The sequence below is a fragment of the Macrobrachium nipponense genome, chromosome 12, assembly GCF_015104395.2.
Source record: "Macrobrachium nipponense isolate FS-2020 chromosome 12, ASM1510439v2, whole genome shotgun sequence".
Taxonomy (NCBI): Eukaryota; Metazoa; Arthropoda; class Malacostraca; order Decapoda; family Palaemonidae; genus Macrobrachium; species Macrobrachium nipponense.
Genome location: NC_087205.1, coordinates 22,291,580 through 22,317,133, shown reverse-complemented (window position 1 = coordinate 22,317,133; position 25,554 = coordinate 22,291,580). Strand labels below are relative to the sequence as shown.

Genomic DNA, 25,554 nt, shown 5'->3' with positions numbered 1-25,554 from the left:
GAAGGAGAGAGTTAGAGAGAAATCACGATCTTGACAAGGTTCATTGCTGGAGTCGAGAACGTCCGTGCGGATCTACTCAGTCGACAAGGACAGTTGCTGCCGACATAGTGGACCCTACATCAGAAACGTATGCCAGGAGCTGTGGGGTCTTTGGGGATGTCCCTTTGGTGGACGTTTTTGCAACCTCAAGAACGACGAGACTTCCATCATTACTTAATGCTCTCCCCGGTTCTCGATCCGGGAGCAGTAGCAGTAGACGCCCTTTTATGGGATTGGACGGGTCTAGATCTCTACGCATTTCCCCCCTTCAAGATCCTGGGGGAAGTGATGAGAAAGTTTGCAGCTTCGGAAGGGACGAGGTTAACGTTAATCGCCCCCTTTTGGCCCACAGCGGACTGGTTCACAGAGGTGATGTCATTCCTGGTAGATTTTCCGAGATCTCTTCCGTTAAGGAGAGATCTACTCAAACAGCCCCACTTCGAGAGGTACCACAAAAACCTCTCCGCTCTGAGTCTAACTGCGTTCAGACTATCCAGAAGCTGGCCAGAGCAAGAGGTTTTTCGAGACAGGTGGCTAAAGCTATCGCCACCGCGAGGAGACCATCATCAATCGCGGTTTACCAATCGAAGTGGGCAGCTTTTAGGAGCTGGTGTAAGAAGAATGGAGTTTCCTCTACCACGACCTCTGTGAGCCAGATCGCCGACTTCCTACTTTTTCTCAGACGAGATTTGAAGCTTGCAGTGTCGACCATTAAGGGCTACAGAAGTGTTTATCTGTGGTTTTTTGTCATAGAGGTCTAGACCTAGCCAATAACAAAGATCTCCATGATCTTTTGAGATCTTTTGAGACCACCAAGGTACCTCTTCCTAAGTTGCCTTCTTGGAACTTAGACGTTGTCCTAAAGTTTTTAATGTCAAGTCGCTTTGAACCTCTTCACACTGCGTCTTTTGCGAGACTTGACGAAGAAGACTGTATTCCTAACTGCTCTGGCGACGGCGAAGAGAGTTAGCAAGATACAAGCTATTAGTAAGCAACCGTCGGCTTGCAAAGGGCATAATGCGGTCTGCTCTTTGGCAATGACGTTTCTGGCTAAGAATGAGAACCCCTCCAACCCTTGGCCCTAAGGAGTTTGAGATCAAGGGTTATGGCGGAGATCATTGGTCAAGAGCCAGAAAGAGTCCTGTGTCCTGTCAGGCTCTAAGAGAATACCTTCGAAGAACAAGGAATTGTAGAGGTTCTGCGGAGAACTTATGGTGTTCGGTTAAGAGACCAGATATGCCCATGTCCCAAGAATGCCACTGGCATTCTTTTTAAGGAAACACCATAAAGGAGGCGCACTCTTCTTGCAACGACAATGATTTTGGACTGTTGAGAGTGAACGCTCACGAAGTGAGGGCTATTTCGACCTCGATAGCCTTCCAGAAAAATATGGCACTCAAAGATATTTTGAGTGCCACGTTTTGGAGGAGTAACTTCTTGGTGTTCGCCTCACAACTACCTACGGGAGGTGAGAACGACGTGCGAAAATTGTTACTCTCTTGGTTGGCCATACGTCGCCGCAGACACTATTTTGGGGGCAGGAGGTAGCACTCATCCTTTCCCATAGCAAAAAGGGTTAGGTGAGTTTTTTAATCTTTGTTATGTTTATGGTTGTAGGGTCGGCCGCCGAATGCGGACTTCCCTTCTTTTAGCCTTTTTATGTGGGAGTATGTGTTAGGCTAACTTAGGTGGTGGTTTTGCCTCGTTGCCCTCGGAAGTATGGTCATGGTCTAGTCACATTGTGGTCACGTCCCCGTTGACAGATCATCTAGAGTGAAGCAGATGCAGGCTTGGGTGACAGTAATCACGAAGTCAGCTATGCTAACAGGTAAGGAACCAAGATGTCAATCATCTACATGTATATGTTTCCTAAAATCCTTTTCTGTCTCTCCCACTGCCAAAGGTGGGATTCAGCTATATATATATCTGACAGGTAAGTTTCATGAACAAAATGATATTGTTAAGATACAATAAAGTTTGTTCATACTTATCTGGCAGATATATATATTTTAAGTACCCACCCACCTCCCCTCAGGAGACAGTGGAGATAGAAATCTGATAGAAAATGGGAATGGTTCCTGATACCCGCCTCCCAGCGGCGGGAATGGGTACTAACCCACCCTACTCACCCACTACGTTGTGGTCATAAGTTTTTAGAATTCTGTCGGACTTCAGAGAATACAGCTATATATATATCTGCCAGGTAAGTATGAACAAACTTTATTGTATCTTAACAATATCATTTTGTTCTTGTGTGGTAGTTACATTATCTGACACTTTTCTTGGATGTGCTACTTCACTGAAAGGATTCTCTCAAGTTTCCTTTGGTTGTATGTCCTTAAGGTACTGCTTTTTCTCATATCCATGCATACTTTTTATATTATTTTGCAATTCTTTAACTGTAATGTTTCTTGTTTTTTGTCCACTAGTTAAATGATTTTCTTCAGTAAATTTTAATCCAGAACAAAAATGATGAAAAGGGCAATGTAAATTATATACACATGTTAACTCAGAAATTAACCATTGCTGTGTGGCTGCAGATATTTGCAGATGCTTAGTTTTTTTGTCTTCAATAGGAACTTTACAAGAGTAATGGGGGGTGAAGAATGGCTCAACTTACCCATGGAGAAAGTGGTTGAAATAATATCAGCAGATGAACTAGAAGTAGAGAGAGAAGAGCATGTTTTTGATGCTACTACTGCTTGGCTTCATCACTCATATGCTACAAGGGCTCCAGTTTTCCATAAGGTTAGATGGTAGTGTAGTATGACTGTTTATTCCAGCAAGAAATATAAGATAAAATATCAGGAAGTACTAATATGAACAAATAATTTTAATGGCAATTTTCAACTTTGTTTTGCCAGTTTCCTGGGCTAATTATGACAATAATCTTTTGATAAATGGTATACAAGATAGTATTTTTTACCTACATGTATTTGCATAGTTCCCACAAGAGTTTTCCAATGTTTCAGGTACTAGAGTGTGTCAGGCTTGCTCTTGTTAGTCCGTATTTTTTAGTGGATGTTGTGGAAGGAGAAACAGCTGTGAGATCCTCACCAGAGTGCCGGGTGATAGTGGAAGAAGCGAGGATCTACCATCTCCTTCCCGACAGAAGGCACCAATTGATGTCGCCCCGGACCCGGCACAGACGCAACGCAAACACAACTACAGTAGGTTTCAGTTTAGTTTATTAGATTGTTCCTACACGTTATACAAACCCTAGGTCCTTTACATTAGGAGTTACTTTCAGCGAAGGCTGGAAATTGGCCGTTGAACTTTCAAACAAGGTGGTTAGGCAGTTAACTACTGTCTGTTAGTCAGGATTCCTGTCCCAACTGAACGTAAAAGTTCCAATACGCTTTTGGCTGCTGTCGAGTGAGGGCATGTCTCTACCTCTCTGCCCGAGTGCTTTTGAATGTTTTTCACCTTTTCCAGGTAGAATCTTTTCTTGTTTGTGAATGCTGACATTATCTGTTTGTGTGTTTGGGATTTTGTAATATGTATACAATGCAAACCCACAAATCCAATAAGCCACAAGTCCTCCTTCTCCCAGTGCATATGCCCAGAAGTGGGAGGAAAGTAATGAGATAATTTCAACACATTTGTTGCTGTTGACCCTCACGCCCTTTGCGCTAGGTGGCGGGGGCATTTATATACCCGAAATGTGACTTGTGTTGAGTGTTGCTCCTGGTCATCCAAGCAATGGGAGAAGTTTGAGGGAAGGAATTGGTATCGGAGGAAGACTGCCAGGGCTTCATCTGAGGGTAACGCCCCCAACAACACCTGTGGTAGCTGACCCTTCGTCATCCTTCCTCCGAGCAAGCGTCCTCGTCTTACTGTTTCTCCTTTGGGGGGGAATCTTACCCTCTGCTTCTTTGTCCAATTCGTTGAGCGAAGAAGATGGTTGGGGGCCACTGGCGACCAGAACGTCTCATATCCAGGAGCCTCTTCTCACTCCAAGGGGATTATTTCCCTCTCGGGGCGAGGAGAGACTCCTACTAACCTGACTCTTGTTTCCTCAGGTGTTGTGACGTCTCAGTCCGGGGATCTGCAGCAGGCTTGCTTGACATTAGTCCTTCCTGTCATTCCCTCCTTGAGAAGCCTAGTGTCACACTACTCTGACACTCCCGTAACTCATGTGGCAGTGGCGATAACAACAACAGTGGCAACACATAGGTTTGCATCGGTCCCTACAGTGGTGTTTGCCCATCACCCAACTAATGTGACTCCCTCTGTGGTGATGGGCACTCACTCCCACATGCCTCCAAACTAGCATTCAGTGCCACCTCCACCTGGGTTCACTGTTGTCACCCCTTGCCACGTTTGTTCCTACTGTATCACAGGGCCCCACCACTCAGGGTCTCCCTCTGCTGGTTGGGGCTCCTGTAGAGCTTTCTCCTCTCGTGAGAGGGGCTCCTGCTGCTGTTCCTGTCACCCCTTGGATGGGGCATCTTGCCACTATCCCTGAGGAAACTGGCGAAGAAGAAGCCAAAGAGGAATAGAGCTCGTGAGCTGTCGTCATCTTCCTCGTCGACTTGAGCTTCAGCGTCGTCTACTGCCTCCTCCCCTTCTACTTTTAAGGCTAACCCGCCAAAGAAGATGGTAGTCTCTCCTACCCCTAAGAAGTTTCGCCACAAGACTTCTAAGGTTCTGCCTCCTCACACTGAGGAGACAGTTGGGTCTTCCGTTGGCCCTCCTGGTCCTTCGGGAAGGGGAACCATTACGCTATCCCCAGGGGCTAGCGAAACAGGAGCCACAGTAATGGAACTACAGTTTGCGCTGTTAGTCCTAGAGGTTCTGCCTCTTAAGTCTAACACTATGTTGGACGCTTCTTCAAGAGCTGCCCCGAATGCTCACAAATCGTCAGATTCGGCTGCATCCAGAGTTGTGGACTTTAAAGTCTTTTCATCATCACAACTCAGGCACAGGACAGAAGAAAGGGATGAGTGATGTAGGTGTCTCACCCCTTCTTGATGATGCTTCTTTTAGCACTTGCGCAGGTCCCAGGAATAATGTGGTGGTTTTGTGAGATTGTACACATGGAGAGACTAGTAGGAGGTCCTCCGTTCAGTCTTCTCGTGAGGTTTCGACCTTGAAGAAGATTGGGACGGTACGAGTTCTTGCCAGCTAGGTGCTCGCTCAACTCCGCCCAGCTTGCACTCACGTTCGCGTGATCGCTCCAGCTTGGTGGCGGCAAGTGACACACTTGTTGGGCAAGAATTGCATAACCCTCTTTGGGAGAGTTTCACTAGGGCAAAAACGCTCTCCTAGATCTGTGTTGCAGCCATCACTGTGGGTTGGTGATTGCTTGCAACTCACTTCTGCTAGTTAGGTTAGCAGGTCAGGCAAGAGTATCTAATCCTCCTCACTTGTCAACTTCAACTTCCTAGGGTTATGCCGGGAGGAGCGAGGCAAACAGGAGGAACACTGGGTAGTTGTCTGCTCAGGGTTTGGCTGAGAGGGCCTATGTTCCTGGTTCGATCTCAGGACTGAACAGGTTGTACGCCCAAGTAGTTCAGGAAGGGTCAATGGGGTCTGGTGAGGTTCTCCCTCCTGCAGGGAGAGTGTCTCAGGGGGAATGGACCCTGGAAGGACCCGAGGGTCCTTTGCCTCAGGATGCTGACACCCCCAATATACAGAGAACTTTTGTAGAGGTTATCACCTTGATTTGTCAGCACAAGGACTTCAGAGAAGGGACCATGGCTTCGTCTACCAACCGCCGCTCTCGTCTTAAATCCTTTTTGGGTCTGACAAAGGAACCTAAGGTTTCGAGAGGGCTACCATGGTCCTCGGTCACTGAAGGTGTGCTTGATCAAGTGAATAATCTGTTCTCTAGACAATATAATTCACTTAACCCCTTCGGTAATGCATGATGCATAATCGGTGAGATGCTGTATCCCGCATTTTCCCAACTTACCCTAGAGTCCGTTTAGCCCTGAAAGAAAAGGTTATATTGACATCTATTCTGCTTTATGTATTGATGGAAATGATTGTGAAGTCATATATACACACATGTGTGTATATATGTATACACACACATCTATACATATATATAACATTTACTTTTACTTCTCGCCATATCAACCCATGAATTTTCCATTTTTTCTGGGGATTTTCTTGAAAAATAATGCAGCTCTCTATTAGCCCATGAACAGAGTTTTAATGATGTTATTATATATATATAAAAAAAAATTATATGCATCCCCAGGCACTCGATTTATCCCGGAAAAAACATCACGAAAGTCTGGCAACAATGTTGGACAATGATCCTCAAATATGTTGGTAACATACAAATTATACAAACCCTCAGTCCTTTACATTAGGAAGACTCATAATTGGTGGGAGGAATCTGAGTGAGCATCTTTGAACAGATTAGTGTTCGCCTCATCTAAGTTCCCTTCCTGATCAATTGATCAGAGTATAGGAACTGCTTGATGAATGGTCAGACTTCTGAACCATTTCATACAAGGGACGTGCACATAACCTTATATGAAAAAGCAACAAAAACCTTTGATGTCCGAGATAAGGCAAATACTACAAGTATTGGGTTTGTCTTATGTCAGGGCCTCCTTTCCCTCCTTGCTAGGGAAAGGAGAGAATATGTTTCTATAATCTACTCTGAGAAAATAGAAAGGATGCTCTGTGAATAGTCTTACTTGCATCAGCTGCCAGTTCCGGCATGTGACGGACGTAACTCTCTGCCCAAAGGAAGAAAGTAGAATGAAGGAAGGAAAAGGGGAGTCAGTCATTCTTGCATTCAGACCCATATTCATACTGTACAACAAAAGGCGAGATGCGACCTTGTCCTGTTAAATGAGCTGGGTAAGCAACACAACTTGTTGAGCAGCCACCACGGGTCCCAAGGAAAAAGTGTCTAAGGACTTGTGGCCTATACCCCAAAGGTAGAAAGAGGTAAAAGTGGTCTGATTAGACCACACCTCCACTTTCAGTACCTAAGGAACCGACAGGTTCTTGCATAATGCGAGGAAAGGACCAGTACCTCTGACTTTGTGAGCTCTCGGACAAAAGGTACAGGTGTCGTTCCTGCCTTTGGCAGAGTATGCTTCCCTGATTGCTTCACGAAGCCAGAAAGTAATAATGTTCTTAGACACTTCCTTGGTAACCCAGGTGCTAACGAAGAGTCATTGACACTCAGGCCGGAGATGTCTAGTTGTCTTCAGATAGCGCTGTAGCACTCTTAACGGGACAAACCAGCAACTCGTCTGAATCGTTAACACAAAATTCCTCTAGGAAGGGGATTGTAAAGAACCTGAACCTAGTGTCAGGGACGGATGGGTTCTAAGTTTTAGCTATAAAGTCCAGGACAAAATTGAGTGCAACCGATCCCCATCCCCTCGAGTGTTTAATATTGAAGGAAAGACCATGAAGTTCTCCACCTCTCTTTGCTGCTGCCAGGGTAAGCAGAAAGATCGTCATGAGTGTCACATCCCTGTCTGATGACTCTCGTAAAGGCTCATACGGCAGGCGAATCAGGCTCCTTAATACGAGAGTCACTTCCCCCTCAGGAGGCATGAGATCCCAGGGTGGGCAAGACCTCTCAAAGCTCCTCATAAGCAGAGATATTTCTAATAAAGAAATATCTATGTCTCTCAGCTTCAGGACTAGGCCTAAGGCCGACCACTCACGTCAGATGGGATTTGTAATGCCCGATCGGAATGGGCAGGGTTTAAGAAAGTTTGAATGTGCGTGGGGTGTTTTTTAGTCAAGTCAGATCTGATCAAGCCCGGAAGTCAAATGGGATCGACAAACCTGACAGTTGAGGTTTGAATGAGCAACTCACGGTCCGACACGACAGTCAAATAGAGGTTTTTCAGATTAAGTCGTTCAGAACTGATAGTTTGACCGTGAGAGGTGTCTTCAATGAGGCTTGATGAACTAGGAGGTTCATTTACCAAGAAACAGCGCAGAAGAGGATATCGTTCAACATGTCAGACTTTCGATAGATAAAGAGTTCTGAACGGAGTTCTTCGAAATTTATAAGTCGTGGCAATGTCTGTGGAATATATAAAGTAAAGAATATTCTGACAAACACAAAAGAAATGCAGCTTATCAATCGATATTTGAGAAACTAAAGAAAAAGAAATCAGGAAGTGGTGCATAAGGCGTCTCGTCCTTATTTTCTCTGAGTAGATTATAGAAACATATTCTCTCCTTTCCCTAGCAAGGAGGGAAAGGAGGCCTTGACATAAGACAAACCCAATACTTGTAGTATTTGCCTTATCTCTGACATCAAAGATTTTTGTTGCTTTTTCATATAAGGTTATGTGCACGTCCCTTGTATGAAATGGTTCAGAAGTCTGACCATTCATCAAGCAGTTCCTATACTCTGATCAATTGATCAAGAAGGGAACTTAGATGAGGCGAACAGTAGTCTGTTCAAAGATGCTCACTCAGATTCCTCCCACTAGTTGTGAATCTTCCTAATGTAAAGGACTGAGGGTTTGTATAACTTGTAGGAACAAATCACAGTTTTTTAAAGTAAATTGTATTTTTCCCAATGATACAAACTTGAGGTCCTTCACATATAGACCCACCTCATGCCACCCCTCAATCTGATTCCTTGGCTTAAAGCAAATTGGAATGTCTGTCCAGTTGGGACGGGACTCCCGACTACCGGACAGTAGTTAACTTCTCAACCACCTTGTTTGAAAGTTCAACGGCTGATTTTCAGCTTTCACTGAAAGTAATTCCTAATATAAAGGACCTCAGGTTTTTATAGTTAGGAAATATACACAATTTACATTAAAAAATTGTAATTTTAAATGTTTTCAGTTTATTTATTATTTCATTTTTGATAGCATAACCACTGCTCATCCTCGAGGAGTTACCTTCTCTCGGTCCCTCCTTTGCATTTGTAATTTGAACTTTTCCATGTAGCTTAATGGCAAAGGTAAGATACCCTGATCTCTTTATGTATTGTAATCTTATTGGAAGCAAGAAAATAAATTAAATGTAAAGATATGGGGTTGAATAAAAGGAAGTGATATTTGTGCCTCATGAAAGATGGAGTACTGTATGAATCAAGGAAAACTAAATGAGAAAGAAAAAATTTCAAAGTTTGGCAATAAAGAAAACTAAACAGCTGCCAAGCCAAGTGTATTGAAGAGTTGCTTATTGCAATAAAAATGGAAAATGATTGCCTGCTTGTAAGAAGTAGGTGTACACTCCTCAAGTGATTGGAACAGTGATTAGAATAGTATCTTAAGAAGAGATAATTGGTCACCTTGCTGTAGAGGAAATGGAGTTTAAAAAACAGAAGTTTCTGATGAAATGAATTGTCTTTGAGTGTATCTTGCCAGTAAGGGAACAAGGAAAGCCTATAAATATGAGAAACATTTGTAACAATATACATAAAGTTTTAGAAACTAGAATGAAGAAAGTATCTTAACATAAGATAAATTAGTTTTTAAGAGTACCCTGCAGTTCCTTCTGCCTCACCTCTTTTCTTTGAGTTTGGATAATCCAAAGTAATAACTAATAGACCAGTTGTTAGTATTTGGAATCACCTTCAGCCTTAGTGTAACCACTGCTATTTGTTACTCAATTAATTTTTTTTGTCAATTCTGCCATACAGTAATACCTTGAGATACGAGTATACTAATTCGTCCCTGGACTGAGCTCCTAAGTCAATTTCCTCGTATCTCAATTCAGTTTTTCCTATAGGAAATAACTGACAAAAATTTAATTTGTTTCCGCACACCGCTAAAACAAACCCAATTCCCAAATCATAAAATAACAATGAGAAAAACGTGATTTTTTAAATTGCTGATTAACGTGTTATAGACATACTGTACACACGCACAAAATGATAATAAATGATTATACTGTGATGTGAAATAAAATGTGGTTTTATTATGAGTTCTTACCTTTGAGACAGACGATAGCAGCTAACAGCGGTGTGTACTCCGCTCGTAATCACGTGCCAACTCACCTCACGCAGACACCACGCTCATGTTTCTCAATAAATTCATGCTTAATCTCAATCATCATCATGCCTTTTACTTCTCACTGCCTACCTTACCACTCACTTTCTTAGGACCCATCACTTATTACAAAGAATGTTCACAAACACAGTGAAAATCACGTAAATAACACAAACACAACACAGGAGATGCTCGGGAGATGTGTATGGAAGTCGACTACCACGTGAACTGAATGAGTGAAGCAGGCTTAGAGCTCTCCCAAGCGCTTGGCCATCTAGCGTTAGCATCTGTAAGCGTGCTTGTATCTCAATATTGCGCTCATATCTCAATGCAAAATTTTGCACGAAAGCTGGCTCGTATCGCAGAATGCTCGTATGTTGGGGCGCTCGTATGTTGAGGTATTACTGTATTGTTGTTGAAAGTATGTTTCAAATTTTTATTAAAAAGTATAGTTATTATCTGATTGGAGTTCTGTTTATGAATTGTTAGTAGTTCAAGAATATTACTTATCATTATCATACAGGTGATTGTAGCGGTTGGGGGTGAGGATAACAAGCTTGTACTACGATCTGTTGAATGCTATGATCCACTTGCACATTGCTGGAGAAGTCTTTCATGCTTACCCTTTGCTGTGAGGTAGGTGATTTTATCGTGTTCAGTTCTTCAAAAGCAATGTCCAGAACTTTAGTGTATGTTTTTGCAATTGCCATCTTGTGTTTGTGTGCATTTATAAAAATGTAAGTGCTTTTAGTACTATTAAGAGAAAGCTATAGCTCTGACAGTAATTTAAGTCAGCGATTCAAATTGTAGCTCAAAACAAACCTTGAAAAAATCAAGAAATTACCATAAGTTGAGGCTAAGTAGTAAAAATTATTTTGACGCATGAAATGCAGTGCAAACATAAATTAGATTTTTTAGCTTTTGACCTTTTGTAAAAGTATATTTGTATATTGCCACTGCTTTTTCTTCTTGGCTCCTTGCTTGCAATATGCTGACTGTTTTGATCCAGTATCTCATTTTATTTATGTAACTTACTAAGTAATTACATAGCTATAGTTTCTAACTAGTATGGCAGCTAAAATTTTAAACTCATGGTAGCGATTTTTTTGTTTTGGTGTATTTAACTAGCCCTGCCCACTTTTGGGAAAGAGAGCAACATTAAGGCAAAGCCTTTCAATTTGTTTCTGCCGGTTGATGGCAAAGATTGTTAGCTCTCAGCTAAATTTGGAGTTTGTTTTTCTTTACCGGTTGTTGGTTTGAGACAAATTGATGAGATGTTGATTTCATTTTGGTAGCTTTTTGGCATTATTTAGTGATAGTTTTTTTGTATAAAGCCTTATTTTCATGATTTTTACTGTCTTTGCAAAATTTTGACTGTTACTGACTACAACGATGTCCAGCATAAGTGTGTCTTCCACTCGTTATTGCAAAAAGTATGATTTACACACACACTGCTCTTCTTGTAGGGATCAAGTTTGTTCTGTAACTTTATCTTGTGAAGAATGTGATAGACTGGGATCTTAAATAATGGAAAGTTCTTAATCCCATCTGTCTAAATTAGAGAGGGATAGGAAAAGAAAGGTGATGCTTAGGAATGACAATAAGACTGCAGTTAGGAATCTGCTAGTAGTATTGATTTGCCTGTTATATACTATGTACCTATCATGTCTCCTATTCCCAGTTCTCCTGCGGTACCACCGAACCCTTACCCAGCTCCCATGTTTCCGCCCCCAGTGCCATTACCGACCCGGAATCGAGATTCAATCGCAAGTTTGAGTGAATATCGGAGTCTATGGCTCAGTTAGGGACTTTGTTTCAAGCCCTAATGGATTAAGTGAATAAGAGTATTGTTAACAGTGTAAATGCAGTGTTTGTGGAGACACTGGCTGCCTGTCCCGCCAATCCTCCCAGGCAAAAATCCCTGGCACACTCCCCTGAACCTGGGAGAAGCCATACCGGAGGCCCAAGGGAGTTGGGTGGGGTCTGCCCATGAGTAGTCAGCCCCTCAGTTGCACCTATTGTAAAGTCCCAGATTGTGACAGACAGCCATCGGAAAGGCATCTTTGCGGAAGTGGCCCAAGTTTCCTTGAGTTCAGAGGCATCTAGTCCTGAAAGTAAATGCCAGTGGCAGTTTAGTGATGAGTCAAGGCCATTGAAAAGGCCAGCAATGGATGCTTCCTGCACCCTGCAGGTGCCTTATAAGAAGAGCACGTATTCTCTCCCAGTGGTGTACGAGGAGCCTTTTTGTAGTTTCTGGGACAGTTCTTGCCATTGCACGCAGATGAGAATCTTGTTCTGGAACTGAAACATTCATCTTCCTCTCTCAGACACAATTGCTCTAGTACACCCAGAGGTGCAGCAGCTTCCAAGCACCCTTTGGCACCCGAAATATCAGGAACTCCTGAGCACTCAGTAGCGCCCAAGAGCCCAGCAGTGCTCAAGTGTTACCCTATGCCAGGTACTGCCCAAGAGCCCAGCAGTGCTCGAGCGTTCTATAACCTCCGAGCTAATAACTCCCTGGAGTGCCCACTCATATAGAGGCTGGAGTGTCCATTGGCACCCAATTGCCCAGTCACCCCTTCTCTCCAATGCCAGGGTGCAACTTCAGGTTTGGATCTTTCATTGGCTCCCATCCACAGCGCTTGGATGATGTTTTGGGTTGTCTTAGGAAGTCTCTTTCTGCAGTTAAGCCTGTTGTGGACTTGTCTTTATCTCCAGTGTCGGAGGAGGAGGCAGAAGCAAACAAGGAGGTGGAGGAGGACCCTTCTTTAAATGCATATGGAGCATTGCTTCATAATCTGCTTTGTAGTTTTCCTACCTCCTCCTTGCCTGTGGCTCCGGCTTCTCCTGCGTCTGCATTTGTGATGAGCAACCTGCCTGCTGATTCCTCAAAATTGTTACTTAAAATGGTGCTTTCTACTTCTGCTAGAAAGGCATGCCGTCAAATAGATACTTGGCTCTCAGTGAAGAGGGAACAAGGAAAGTCTATTTTTAGTTTTCCCCCTGCTAGACTTTCACAAAGAAGATATTCTTGTTATGTCACCAGAGAAGCTCCTTCCCTGGGTGCAGCTGCTTCCTCCCAGGGGGACTTCTCAGCCCTCATCAACGCTTCACAAAGATCAGCTTTTTCATCGGCTAAGGTGCAACCAAAATTAACCATTTGCTTCATAACCTGTTTAAAGTTTTTGAAGTGATCAGTTTTTTTTTTTTATTGGTTGATGGGCGCTGTAGCACGGAAGATTCAAGACTGTTCTCTCTTACCTGCGGACTATTCCCAACTCAGGATGACTTGACAAAAAGAGGGGCGGCTAGAGGCGGGCAGTATAACGTTAAGACCTCAGGTTTGTAGCTATGAAAAATACAAATTGTCTTAGAAAATTTGTCATTTGTTCATACACGAACAAACCCTCGGTCTTAACAATAGGATAGACTCATACTTGGAGGGAGGTATAAGACATCCTAGACCTGCTGGGGGCCTACCCGCCAGTCCAGCTCTCAAAAGAAATAGTTCTTAGAGAGGGACTGAAGCCCATTGAGAAGCTAGATACACTAAAATCTAACCACTCAGAACCTGAGTGACGTACAATGACATATGGGATAACCATTGTATAGGGAACCAAAGAGAAACTTTGACTGTCCAAAAAACAAACCAGGGCACTAGGGTTTGTAGTACTCCCAACTCCTCCTTGCCCAGGAGCGGAGCCCATGCTACTAAATACTAGTGGGTAAGATATTGTATATGGCACGACCACACTACCAGTATGACTACCTCACTTACCTGTATCAGACCAGTCCAGCAAATGACGTGTCAATTCCTTAAACCGCCTGAAGGAAGAAGGAAAGGTACAAGAGGAAGAAGGAGGGCAGCCAACTCACTCATTCTCTCATCCACACAATCATCTTAGGTAAGATACAAAGGTGCCCCGTTAAGGGCAACTATGAGTTACACAACCTGTTGGGCAGCCACCACAGGACCCAGGGAAAACATGTCCATAGATCTGAAGGCAACACCCTTAAGATAGAAGGAGGTGGACGTGGACTGGCGTAACCAAGTACCAGCGCTCAGCACTCTATGTACAGCCAAGTTCTTTTTGAAAGCCAGAGAGGGACCAATACCCCTAACGTCAAGTGCTCTAGCCTGCACAGACGTGGTGATGGAATCATCAAGAGTCAAGTATGCCTGTCTGATGGCTTCCCGTATCCAAAATGAGATAATATTCTTAGACACCTCTTTCTTTGTATGGCCTGTACTGACAAAAAGTCTGCAGCAGCCTGGTCTAAGGTGCCGAGTCCTTTTAAGATAGTAACGCAGGGCCCGGACAGGGCACAGCAAAAGCTCTTGAGCATCACCACCCACAAAGTCAGTCAGTGATGGAATGGAAAACGAAGCGAACCTGTCATCATGCACCGAGGGATTTTGGGTCTTGGCCACGAATTCCGGAACAAATTCGAAGGACACTGACTTCCAACCCCTGGTGTGCTTCACCTCATAACTCAGACCGTGGAGCTCTCCTACCCTTTTGGAAGATGCCAAAGCCAAAAGGAAAACTCTCTTGAGCGTCAGGTTCCTATCAGATGAGCAGCACAAGGGCTCATATGGACTCTTAGTCAAGCTCTTAAGCACCAAGGAAACATCCCACGTTGGGGGCTTGAGCTCTCTAGGAGAAGATGACTGCTCAAACCCCTTAACCCTCTTACGCCGATTGGACGTATTAAACGTCGTGTCAAAATGTCTCCCGTATGCCGATTGGACGTATCATACATCGGCTCAAAAAAGTTTTTTTAAAAATTCGCGGAAAAATACTTATAGGCCTACCAGCCGAAAACTTTTGTATCACGCGCCTTGGGGGATGCTGGGAGTTCACGGATCAAGGCATTGTTTTGTTTACAATCGCTACGCAGGCGCGCAAGCGCGAATTTCTTTCTTATCGCACTAAAAAGTATCAGTGACACATCTCGGAAATTATTTCGTCACTTTGACATAATTTTTGCACCATTTTAAATTATCCTTTACATGAAGTATTATATATGAAAATGTGCGCAATTTCATGTAAAATACAACAATAAAATACTCATGATTGTAGCTTTTATCAGTTTTGAAATATTTTCATATAAATAACGATAAGTGCAAAATTTCAACCTCGGTCAACTTTGACTCTACAGAAATGTCGAGAAACGCTTTGTAAGCTAAATGCTTTATATTATATAATATTCAATCATTTGCCTTCATTTTGCAACAAATTGGACGTCTCTAGCACAATATTTCGATTTATGGTTAATTTATGAAAAAACTTTTTCCTCACGTTCGTGCGATAACTCTTCCGATAAATTTTTTCGTGCGATTGTCCTAATGTTTGCACCCTTTTAAATTTGCCGTTACATAAAGTTTTATATATGGAAATGTGCGCAATTTCATGCACAAAACAACTAAAAACAACCCATGGTTGTAGCTTTTATCAGTTTCGAAATATTTTCATATAAATAACGTTAAGTGCAAAAATTTCAACTTCGGTCAACTTTGACTCTACCGAAATGGTAAAAAAAACGCAATTGTAAGCTAAAAACTCTTATATTCTAGTAATATTCAATCATTTACCTTCATTTTGCAATGACTTGGAAGTCTCTAGCACAATATTTCGATTTATGGTGAATTTATGAAAAAAAAAAAAAAAAAAACATTTTCCTTACGTTCGCGCTGGTAACTCTTCTGAAAAAATCAGAATTTTTTGTGCGATTGTCGAAATGTTTGCACCATTTAAAATTAGCTGTTACATAAAGTTTTATATATGAAAATGTGCGCAATTTCATGTAGAATACAACTAAAAATGATTGAAGGTTGTTGCTTTTCTCTTTTTCGAAATATTTGCATATAAATCACGATAAATAGAAAAAAACCACGTTCGGTCAAATTTGACTCTACCGAAATAGTTGAAAAACGCAATTGTAAGCTAAAACTCTTACAGCCTAGTAATATTCCGTCATTTTTCTTCATTTTGAAACAAATTTGAAGTCTCTAAAACAATATTGTGATTTATGGTGAATTTTTGAAAAATATATTTACCTTCACTCGCGCGCCGATTCGCGGTTCCGCAAGTCTCCCGAAATACTACATCGCATTATCCTAATATTTGCTCCTTTTCATATTAGCCTTTTTATAGAGTTTTATATATCAAAATGTGCGCAAATTCATGGCAAATACAATAAAAAATAATTGAAGGTTGTAGCCTTTTCCATCTCCGAAATATGTGCATATAAAAAAATATATATATAAAAATTTCGACATTCGGTCAAATTTAACTCGTCCGAAATGGTCAAAATCTGCAATTCTAATCTAAAATTTATTTTGAAATAAATTGGAAGTCTCTAGAACAATATTTAGAATTACGGTGAATTTTTGAAAATAACATTTTTTTTACGTCCGCGTGTTACGAATTCGTACATCATTTTGTGATAATATTTTTCCGGTGTTGCTTTTATTGTTTTACTATGTATTATATATCAAAAGGATTGCAATTTAGTGTACAATACAACGAAAAAAAAATTAACTCGTTAGCTTTGACCGTTTTTTGCACAGCGTGATTTGAATACAATTATCTATGAATTTTTTTTTTTGTTTTTTTTTTTTTGATACCATATATCGCATTATTTACATATGATAATGATATTATTTTTCATTTCTGATGATTGCATACTAAACTTCAGGCAATGAAAAAAAAATGAGCCAAAAATGAACTCTTAATCTTCAAAACTAAGCGCGCTGTGATTTTTGAAAAAATTATTTTTTCCGCTTCCTTCCGCGCTCAATCCAAACCGGCGCCAGCATACAGGAGAGGTTTTGATTTTTAGGGCTTCAGCGTAAGAGGGTTAACTAGCAGGGAAAGTTCCCAGGAAGAGGAGATGTCTATACCCTTCAGGAGTAACACTAAACTCAGAGCCGCCCTGTAGCCTCTAATAGCAGACACGGACAAACGTTTCTCGTATCTGAGGAAGGTTAAAAAGTCTTCTATTCACTGAATAGAGGTCGCGAGTGGAGAAAAACCCTGTTTATGACACCAATCACAGTAGATCGCCTATTTGCCTTGGTAAACTGTGGAGGTTGACTTCCTAAGACTGCTGGACATGTTCCCAGCTGACTTCTGAGAAAAGCCTCTCTCTCAGAGGAGATAGTTGATAGCCTCCAACTGTAAAGAGATAAGGATTCTACTGACTGGTGGAACCTCTCTGCATGGGGCTGACACAGGAGATGCCGCCAAGGGGGAATCTCCATTGGAATCTCCGACAACAATGACAGCAGATCTGGAAACCATTCCGCCTGAGGCCACAGAGGGGCTACCAGAGTCATTCTGAAACCCTGTGAACCCAACAGCCTGTTAAGAACCTGACGGATCAAACAAAACGGAGGGAAGGCATACACCTCCAGGTTGTCTCAGGGATGTTGGAATGCGTCTTCTGCCAGTGCTAAGGGATCTGGGATCACTGAACAGAACACCTCCAGCTTCCTGTTGTAACGTGTCACGAAAAGGTCCAGCATGGGTCTCCCCCAAATCTGGAAAAGTCTGTCTGCCACCACTTGATGAAGGGACCACTGTGCCTAAGATCTGATCCCGGCGACTGAGTTTGTCTGCGACCACGTTCCGCTTCCCTCGGATATACCTGGCTGAGAGCTCTACCGAATTGCTGATTGCCCACTGGTGAAGCTCGACGGTCAAGGCATGAAGTTGCTGAGAAACTAGGCCTTCCTGGTTGATCATGTAGGCTACCACCGTGGTGTTGTCCGACATGAGAACGACAGAGTGACCCTCTACCATCCCCCGAAACTCCTTCAGACCCAGGAAAGCCGCCTTCAACTCCAAGACGTTGATTTGCTGCTGCTTTTCCTCTAAACCCCAAACGCCTGAAGTGATGAGGCCGCCTAAGTGCGCGCCCCAACCTGCAAGGGAGGCGTCCGAGAACAGAAGGAAGTCCGGAGGGAGAGAATGCAGAGGGATGCCCTTCAATAGATTCTGGTCGTCCAACCACCAACGAAGGTCTTCTCTCACTTTCAAAGACAGTGGGACCATAAACAGGGGAGAGTCCCCCGCTGGAGACCAGAATTCCCCCAGTCTCCATTGCAGAGACCGAAGATAAAGACGCACCAGCTTCTCCAGGGAAGATAGCACTCCCAGAAGAACCTGCCACTGATGAGCTGACTGATGCGACTTTGAAAGGAAGTTGCGCGCCACAGCCTACAACTTCTCCAATCTCTGATCCGACGGGAAAACCCTTGCCACTGTCATATCGATGACCATGCCCAGGTAGAGAATCCTTGAGTCGGTACGAGGTTAGACTTTCCTGGTTGACTAATATGCCCAGGTCCAGACAGAACCGAAGACGATCCCTGTCTTGCAGCAGCTTCTTCCTGGAAACTGCCAAGACCAACCAATCGTCGAGGTACCTCAGCAAACGGATCCCCTGAGCATGGGCCCAACTTGACACGAGAGAGAAGACCCTTGTGAACACTTGAGGGGCTGTGGTCAACCCGAAGCACAAGACTTTGAACTCGAAGATCTTGTCCGCCAGAGAAGAAGCGAAGGAACTTCCCTGATGTGGGATGAACAGGGATTAGGAAGTATGCTTCCTTCAAGTCTATTGACAGCATGAAGTCGCCTTCCCTCACGGCTGCCAACACCGAGCGCGGGGTCTCCATCTTGAACCGTGTCTTCCTGATGAAGCGATTCAAGGTGGATAAGTCGATCACAGGCCTCCATCCTCCCAATGCCTTGGGCACCAAGAAGTTGTGACTGTAAGACCCCGGGGACAGACGCACTACTTCCGCTATCACATCCTTGTCCAGCATTTTCTGCACTTCCTCCTGAAGAGCCAAGAACTTCAGAGAATCTGGGGGATACGTCTTCCTGAGCTGCAGCTTGTCTGACAGAGGAGGAGAGAAGTCGAATGGCAACAGGTATCCCACCCGAAGGACATCTACCACCCACTTCTCCGCCCTGTAACCCTGCCACTTGGCCCAATGGCCAGCCAGGCAACCCCCCACCTGTGGCGCAGGAGAGGGAGAGGCGCCCAACCTACTGACAGCCCCCTTGACCTCTGCCCCTGGGGCCTCTTCTTGGTTTAAAGGAACGAGAGCGAAAGGGGCGTTGATCCTGAGACTTGGGCTGTGTCGAACGGGAAGGCCCTGCCAAACTCGAGGTCCTCGATGGCCTACCAGGCGACGATCTCCTCAATTGCTGCTGGACCAGGGGAGGAGGGGGGCCCAGACGTCTCCGAGGGCGGGACTCTGATTTAGACACGGCTTGGTGCACCAGTCGGTCCTTGGTGTCAGCCCGACGCCGGTTTATCGCATTTTCGAGTTCTGTCCGTAGAAACAAATATTGTGACTCCAACAGATCGTTCCTCAAGGCCAGCAAAGACTCAGTGTTGAGCGACCTCTCCATCCTAGACAAAGCCACATCCCTCCTAATCAGAAGAAGATTAGCCCATAAATTGGCACTGAGGTGAGCCAAATAAGAAAACACCTTCCCCCGGACTGCAAAAGACTGGCAAGCGAGGTGGCACTCACCAACCCATCAGGGTACCTGTCAGAAGCTATCTTGGCAATCACCACAGACCAGAGGTCCAGCCAAGAAACAGTCTGCAACATGGAGGCCGCCATAGATTCCAAAGCTAAGGCGTCTTGCAGAGATAAGGACGGAGCCACTGACCTCACCTGTTCCAAAGTCAAACCCGGCTTCAGGCGAATGATGTCTGGGTTAAGGTGGCGTGACAACAAAAACGCAGAGCTCGTAGCATAGTACTTCCTATGTCTTGTGAGAGGTGGGGGTAGTAGTTTGGTTGAGCCTCTAGAGCGAAGTGAACCGTCCCGGTCAGAAACAGAGGCGTTAACCTTCTGCAAGACCGACAGAACATGCCCTGACAACGGCAGCTGGAGAAATGATTTGGGGTCCTGAGTAGCTCCCACCAAGGCCTCCATGCAAGAAGGAGTGTAAGACGACCGAGCCTGAGTCCTACTTTCCAAATTGTTGAACCCACGAATGAGATCAACAACCTCCGAAAAGGAAGACAGAAACTCCTGCTTATCCCCCTCTTCTTGCTCTGGCACCGGCGACTGACGACGAGAAGGATGTGTAGGCTCTTTTAACACGTTTTTTTCACCAAAATTCACAGAAGGGTTTGTAGGCAAACAGTCTGAAACCCCTACTAGCCTATCTGGGCTGGGTCCAAGCGTCAGCCTCCGAGACGGACCCACTGTAACATTAGGCACATCACTTACCTCGATTGGTGACTCCAGACGTCCATGAACTGACACGAGCGAGGCGGCCGTACGTACGTGAGATGGGGGGGAAAACTCGAGCACTTGAGATTGACAGATATATGTTAAGCAGACACGACCAAATCATCTCCACAGAGTGGGCATAGATCCACTGGTTTCCCTGGACTTGTGGAAACTGTGGGGGAAACCGATTGTGGATCTCTTTGCGACTACCAAGAATCATCAGCTCCCACTTTTCTGTTCACCAGTCCTAGATCCTGTAACATGGGCAACAGATGCCATGTTACAGGACTGGTCAAACAAAGATCTTTATGCCTTCCCTCCATTTTGGATGATAAGAGAAGTCCTGAACAAGTTCAGGTCCCATCAGAGTGTGTCGATGATGCTGATAGCCCCATTTGGACTTTAAGGGAGTGGTTCCCGGACCTTTTGGAGCTTCTGGTAGACTTCCCAAGGCTTCTACCACAAAAACTCAGTCTGCTCAGACAACCTTATTTCAGGCAGTTTCATTGAGGGTTGTCAAATATAGCTCAGAGCTAAAGGATTTTCAAGGTCAGTTGCAGTTGCAGAGTCTATTGCAAAATGCGGATGATAGTTGTCTGCCAACGCTTACCAGAATCAGTGGTCAATCTGGTGTAGAAGTACTGAAATCTTGTCTACTAAGACATCTGTAACAGAAATTGCAGAATTTTTGTTGTTTCTGAGAAGCTCCAGAGGTTTGTCTACTTCCACTATTAGAGGTTGCAGGTCTATGCTTAGCTCTCTTTTTTGCCTTAAAGGCCTGGACCTTTCTTTTAATCAGGATCTTTTTGATTTTGTTAGATCTTTGACACTTGTAAGCAGAAGAATTCTGGTCTAGTGTCATGGAGTCAAGACGCAGTTCTAAAGTGGATTGGAGGTCCTGTTTTTGAGCCATTTAGTTCAACATCTTTTAAGAACCTGATGGAGGGCTTCAACCTCCATCAGGCATTTCAGTAGTGCAGCGTGCAGAATTACAAGGTTGAATACTGCGCCGATGATCAGCTCCCCTTCCTTGATGTCCTTATGAGTAAGACGGAAGACGGCCTCTGTACTTCTGTCTACACAAAGAAGACTAATCTTGGACTCTGCCTCAACGGTGACAGCGAGTGCCCCACTAGATTCTAAAGCACGACTGTCAGGACCTTTATCAGGAGAGCACTCTCCCACTGCTTGACCTGGCGGGACACCCATCAGGAGCTCGACTGCACCTCCCAAGTACTGGTGAATATCCCCTCCCCACAGGTACGAGACCCCCTGAAGCAGACAGATGTGGTATACCAGTGCACATGCCTAGTCCGCTGTTACAGCGGTGCTTATGTAGGTATGACCAGTATGCGCCTGTCTAAGAGACTCTTCTTCCACACGCCCAGGAGGGGGATATCAAAAACCACGCCTGCACCAAACATCAAGAGATTGCCTCCCAGGGTGTGATTATCCAGAACACGAAGATCATCGGGAAGGACACCAATGCCTGTCGGTTGAGCCTGCTGGAGGCGCTTCTCATCCAACAAATAAGACCAGCACTAAATACAATGCAGGAAGAATTTCTCCTCCCCACGAGTATGAGAAGACCTGCAACCAACAATAACACCACCGATTACGACAACTCTACTGAAGACAATGCCCCCGAACAAGAAACTCCTGCAGCCAATGATAATCAAATTAGCCGTGATGTCACACAGCATGACACAACACCCAGCAACGCCACTGCACAACACAGGAGGTCTAGGAGGTTGCAGCTATGCAACCATCAACACGGCAGAAGTGGCTTGAGACCTGACTCAAGCAACCAATGGTAAACAGACTTGCTGCCACCAGCCAATAGGAGATCAGCATGGGGCAGACCCCCTGCTGACGACCCTGAATATAATGAGGAAGGACACCACACCAGAAGCAGTCCACCCTCAGCTTCCTGGCCTAGATGAGTCTGGCAGCTCCAGACGAAAACTTGCTACAAGAAAAAGAGAGAGAGAAACCATTAATGACTTTGATGACTATGATATAGCTTATCTGTAAAAATTGAAATATAAATACGTATATATGTACACTGATCTTGACCGTGCAAAAAATGACCTCCATATGCACTTTACCAGCCTTTTTAAAAGTACATACTTAAAACCTGCTATTTGATAAATAGAGAGGAATCTCTACAAGTGCAACGCTGCTGAAGTAGCCATTACTTTTAATAAAGTATGCTTAAGAGAGGGTCTGCTTCCATAGTACAATAATAATAATAATAATAATAATAATAATAATAATAATAATAATAAAACTGTAATTACAAAATGTGTATGAAAATATCCTTTCCCCTCATCTTTTGTTTTTAACTCCAAGAGAAGATCGAAGCCAGAGCTGTCAAATATGTTAAGTTCATGTGACGGGAGTGTTAGCTATTAGCAGGTCAATGATTTTTATGTAATTCTCTCTCTCTCTCTCTCTCTCTCTCTCTCTCTCTCTCTCTCTCTCTCTCTCTCTCTCTCTCTTATTCATAGTTAGCGGTAGATAATTTTCAATTGATGTAACTTAACCTTTACTGTTTAGAACTGTAAATGCACCATTCTATAACATAGACACATAACTAAAAGTTGTATTAGTCCAAATAAAAATAACTGTTTGTTCATGAAAAGGAATTTAAGAACAAAGACAAAGACAGAATAAAGAATTCCTGAAAAGAGTCTGAGAAGACTTCTAAAGATAGAGTGGTCAGAAGGGGGAAAAAGAGAAATAGTACTATATGTTACCTTCACACACTCCTATACTTCAACCATTTATTGTTTCTTTTTTTAAGGCTACTGTATTAAGCTAACTTTTAAATGAAATTACAGTTACTTTAATTTCATTTAAAAGTTAGCTTAATACTTAGGGAGCATGATTAGGGTCATATTTAATGTTCAAACTCTAGAAGTAAGCATTTACTACCATTTTAAAGACAGTGCCAAACTTACACGAAAATTTCCCTTGCGCGAGGGGCTCTGGAACCTAACTTCAATTAAGTTGGGGGTATTACTGTATATATAAAAATGACATTTTTTATAATAAAATAATGTTTTATATATACTTACCAAGTAATTACAGACTGGGAGCCCACCTGCCTCCCCTTGCATGGACATAGATCCCAAACAAATTGAAAGGCTTTCCCTAGCTGTTCCTCTCCTTGAAAGCAAGACTGAAGGATATCAACGGAGTATGGCGAAAAAGAGCCAACAGCAGACTCAGCGACAAGATCTCCTTGATTCCGCTGATACTGAAGAAAAGACTATGTCCATGGACGACAATCAAGAGTCTTTCCAAGTCAGTTCCACTCCAGTTTCCCCCACTGTCTCTAGTAATCCACACGGATGCTTCTCTGAGCGGATGGGGGTGGGCTATTCTCAACACAAGAAGGTTCAAGGAACATGGTCGACGGTATTCCGCCAGCTTCATATCAACATCCTGGAAGCAGTGGCCGTTTTCCTGACCCTAAAAAGACTAACAACGGCCAGGAATATTCATATCAGACTAGTCTTGGACAGTGCAGTGATAGTTCACTGCCTAAACAGAGGAGGCTCCAAGTCAAGTCACATAAATCATGTGATGATAGCGATCTTCTCGCTGGCAATGAAACATCATTGGCACCTGTCAGCTACTCACCTGGCAGGTGTACGAAATGTCATTGCGAATTCTCTATCCAGGACAACTCCACTGGAATCAGAATGGTCTCTGGACGCAAAATCATTCAATTGGATTTGCATACAGATTCCGGACCTTCAAGTGGACTTGTTCGCCACAGAATCCAACCACAAACTTCCGTGTTATGTGGCTCCCAATTTGGATCCTCTAGCTCACGCCACAGATGCGACGTCCATAGACTGGAACAATTGGCAGAAGATTTATTTGTTTCCACCAATAAACCTTTTGATGAAAGTTCTACACAAACTCAGATCTTTCAAAGGGCAGATAGCATTGGTAGCACCCAACTGGCCAAAGAGCAATTGAAACTCCGGCCCAGAAGGATTCCCAACCCAAAGCTGACTCAGGTGGTACGAACTCAGACTGTGTCAGCTTCCTTAAGAGTTCTGAATGCCCTAACTTTATGGATTTCATGAAGTTCGCGGCACAGAAAGATGCTAATATTGACCCGCTTAACACATTATTTGTGGAATCAGACAAAAGAGAATCGACACTCCGGCAATATGATTCAGCAGTGAGGAAATTAGCCATCTTTCTAAAAGAATCAGATGCTCAGACAATGACTACGAATCTAGCAATTTCATTTTTTAGAACTGTTCGAAAAAGGTCTAGCCGCTAGTACCATTACTACGACTAAGTCCGCCCTGAAAAAGATTTTTCAGTTTGGCTTTAATATTGATTTAACAGATTCATACTTCTCATCTATACCTAGAGCATGTGCTCGGCTGAGACCAGTAAGTCGACCTCATACAGTCTCTTGGTTTTTAAATGAAGTACTCAAGTTAGCCTCAGATACTGATAATGAATCATGCTCTTATATAACCCTTCTAAGGAAAACATTTTTACTGAGCCTGGCCTCAGGTGCTAGAATATCAGAACTGTCGGCTTTCTCTAGAGAACCAAATCATAGTGATTTCCTCCTGTCAGGAGAAGTTCTACTTTCTCTGGACCTGAAATTCTTGGGAAAGAATGAAGACCCTCAGAACAGATGGTCTCCATGGAAGATTGTCCCTCTTCCACAGGACCCATCATTATGTCCAGTTATTACATTAAAGTCTTATCTTGACAGGACTTCTAATAAGTCTTCAGGTCCTCTTTTTATTACAGAGAAAGGTGGAACCATTTCCTTAAAAGGCACCAGACAACAAATTCTTTATTTTATTAAACAAGCTAATCCGGATTCAGTTCCTCAGGTACATGATATCCGAGCAGTAGCTACCTCAGTTAACTATTTTCATCATATGAACTTTGATGATCTCAAAAAGTATACGGGTTGGAAATCCCCGACAGTATTTAAATGCTACTATCTAAAGTCTTTAGAGGCGTATTCCCTTCCTTCTTGCCTCTTTTATCGGACTGGATTGCTTATCGGCCCACTCCTGTACTTGTACATAGTCCATTATTCATATAACTGTATATTCATTACCTTAGAAATAGCGCTAAAGGAACATATTTCACGGAGCGACACGGCCGAGCCCAGAAAACTATGTTGAATTTCTTGGTGATGGTATGAACTTGGCCATGTATGTTTGTTACACCAGTACTCCTGTTTTGGTTTTTGTTAATATTAGATCATTAAAATTTGATGATAAGGAAAAGTTTTATTTTTCCTTT

At 43.4% G+C, this 25,554-nt stretch overlaps 1 protein-coding gene across 1 annotated transcript in view; it reads left to right on the top strand.

The window, feature by feature from the left end:
• LOC135224411 (kelch-like protein diablo) overlaps window positions 1–25,554 on the top strand; it is a 163,299-nt gene that overhangs the window by 104,405 nt on the left and 33,340 nt on the right. Inside the window, 1 exon segment of the mRNA XM_064263381.1 lies at window positions 10,507–10,619. Coding sequence (XP_064119451.1) covers window positions 10,507–10,619 — 113 coding nt within the window.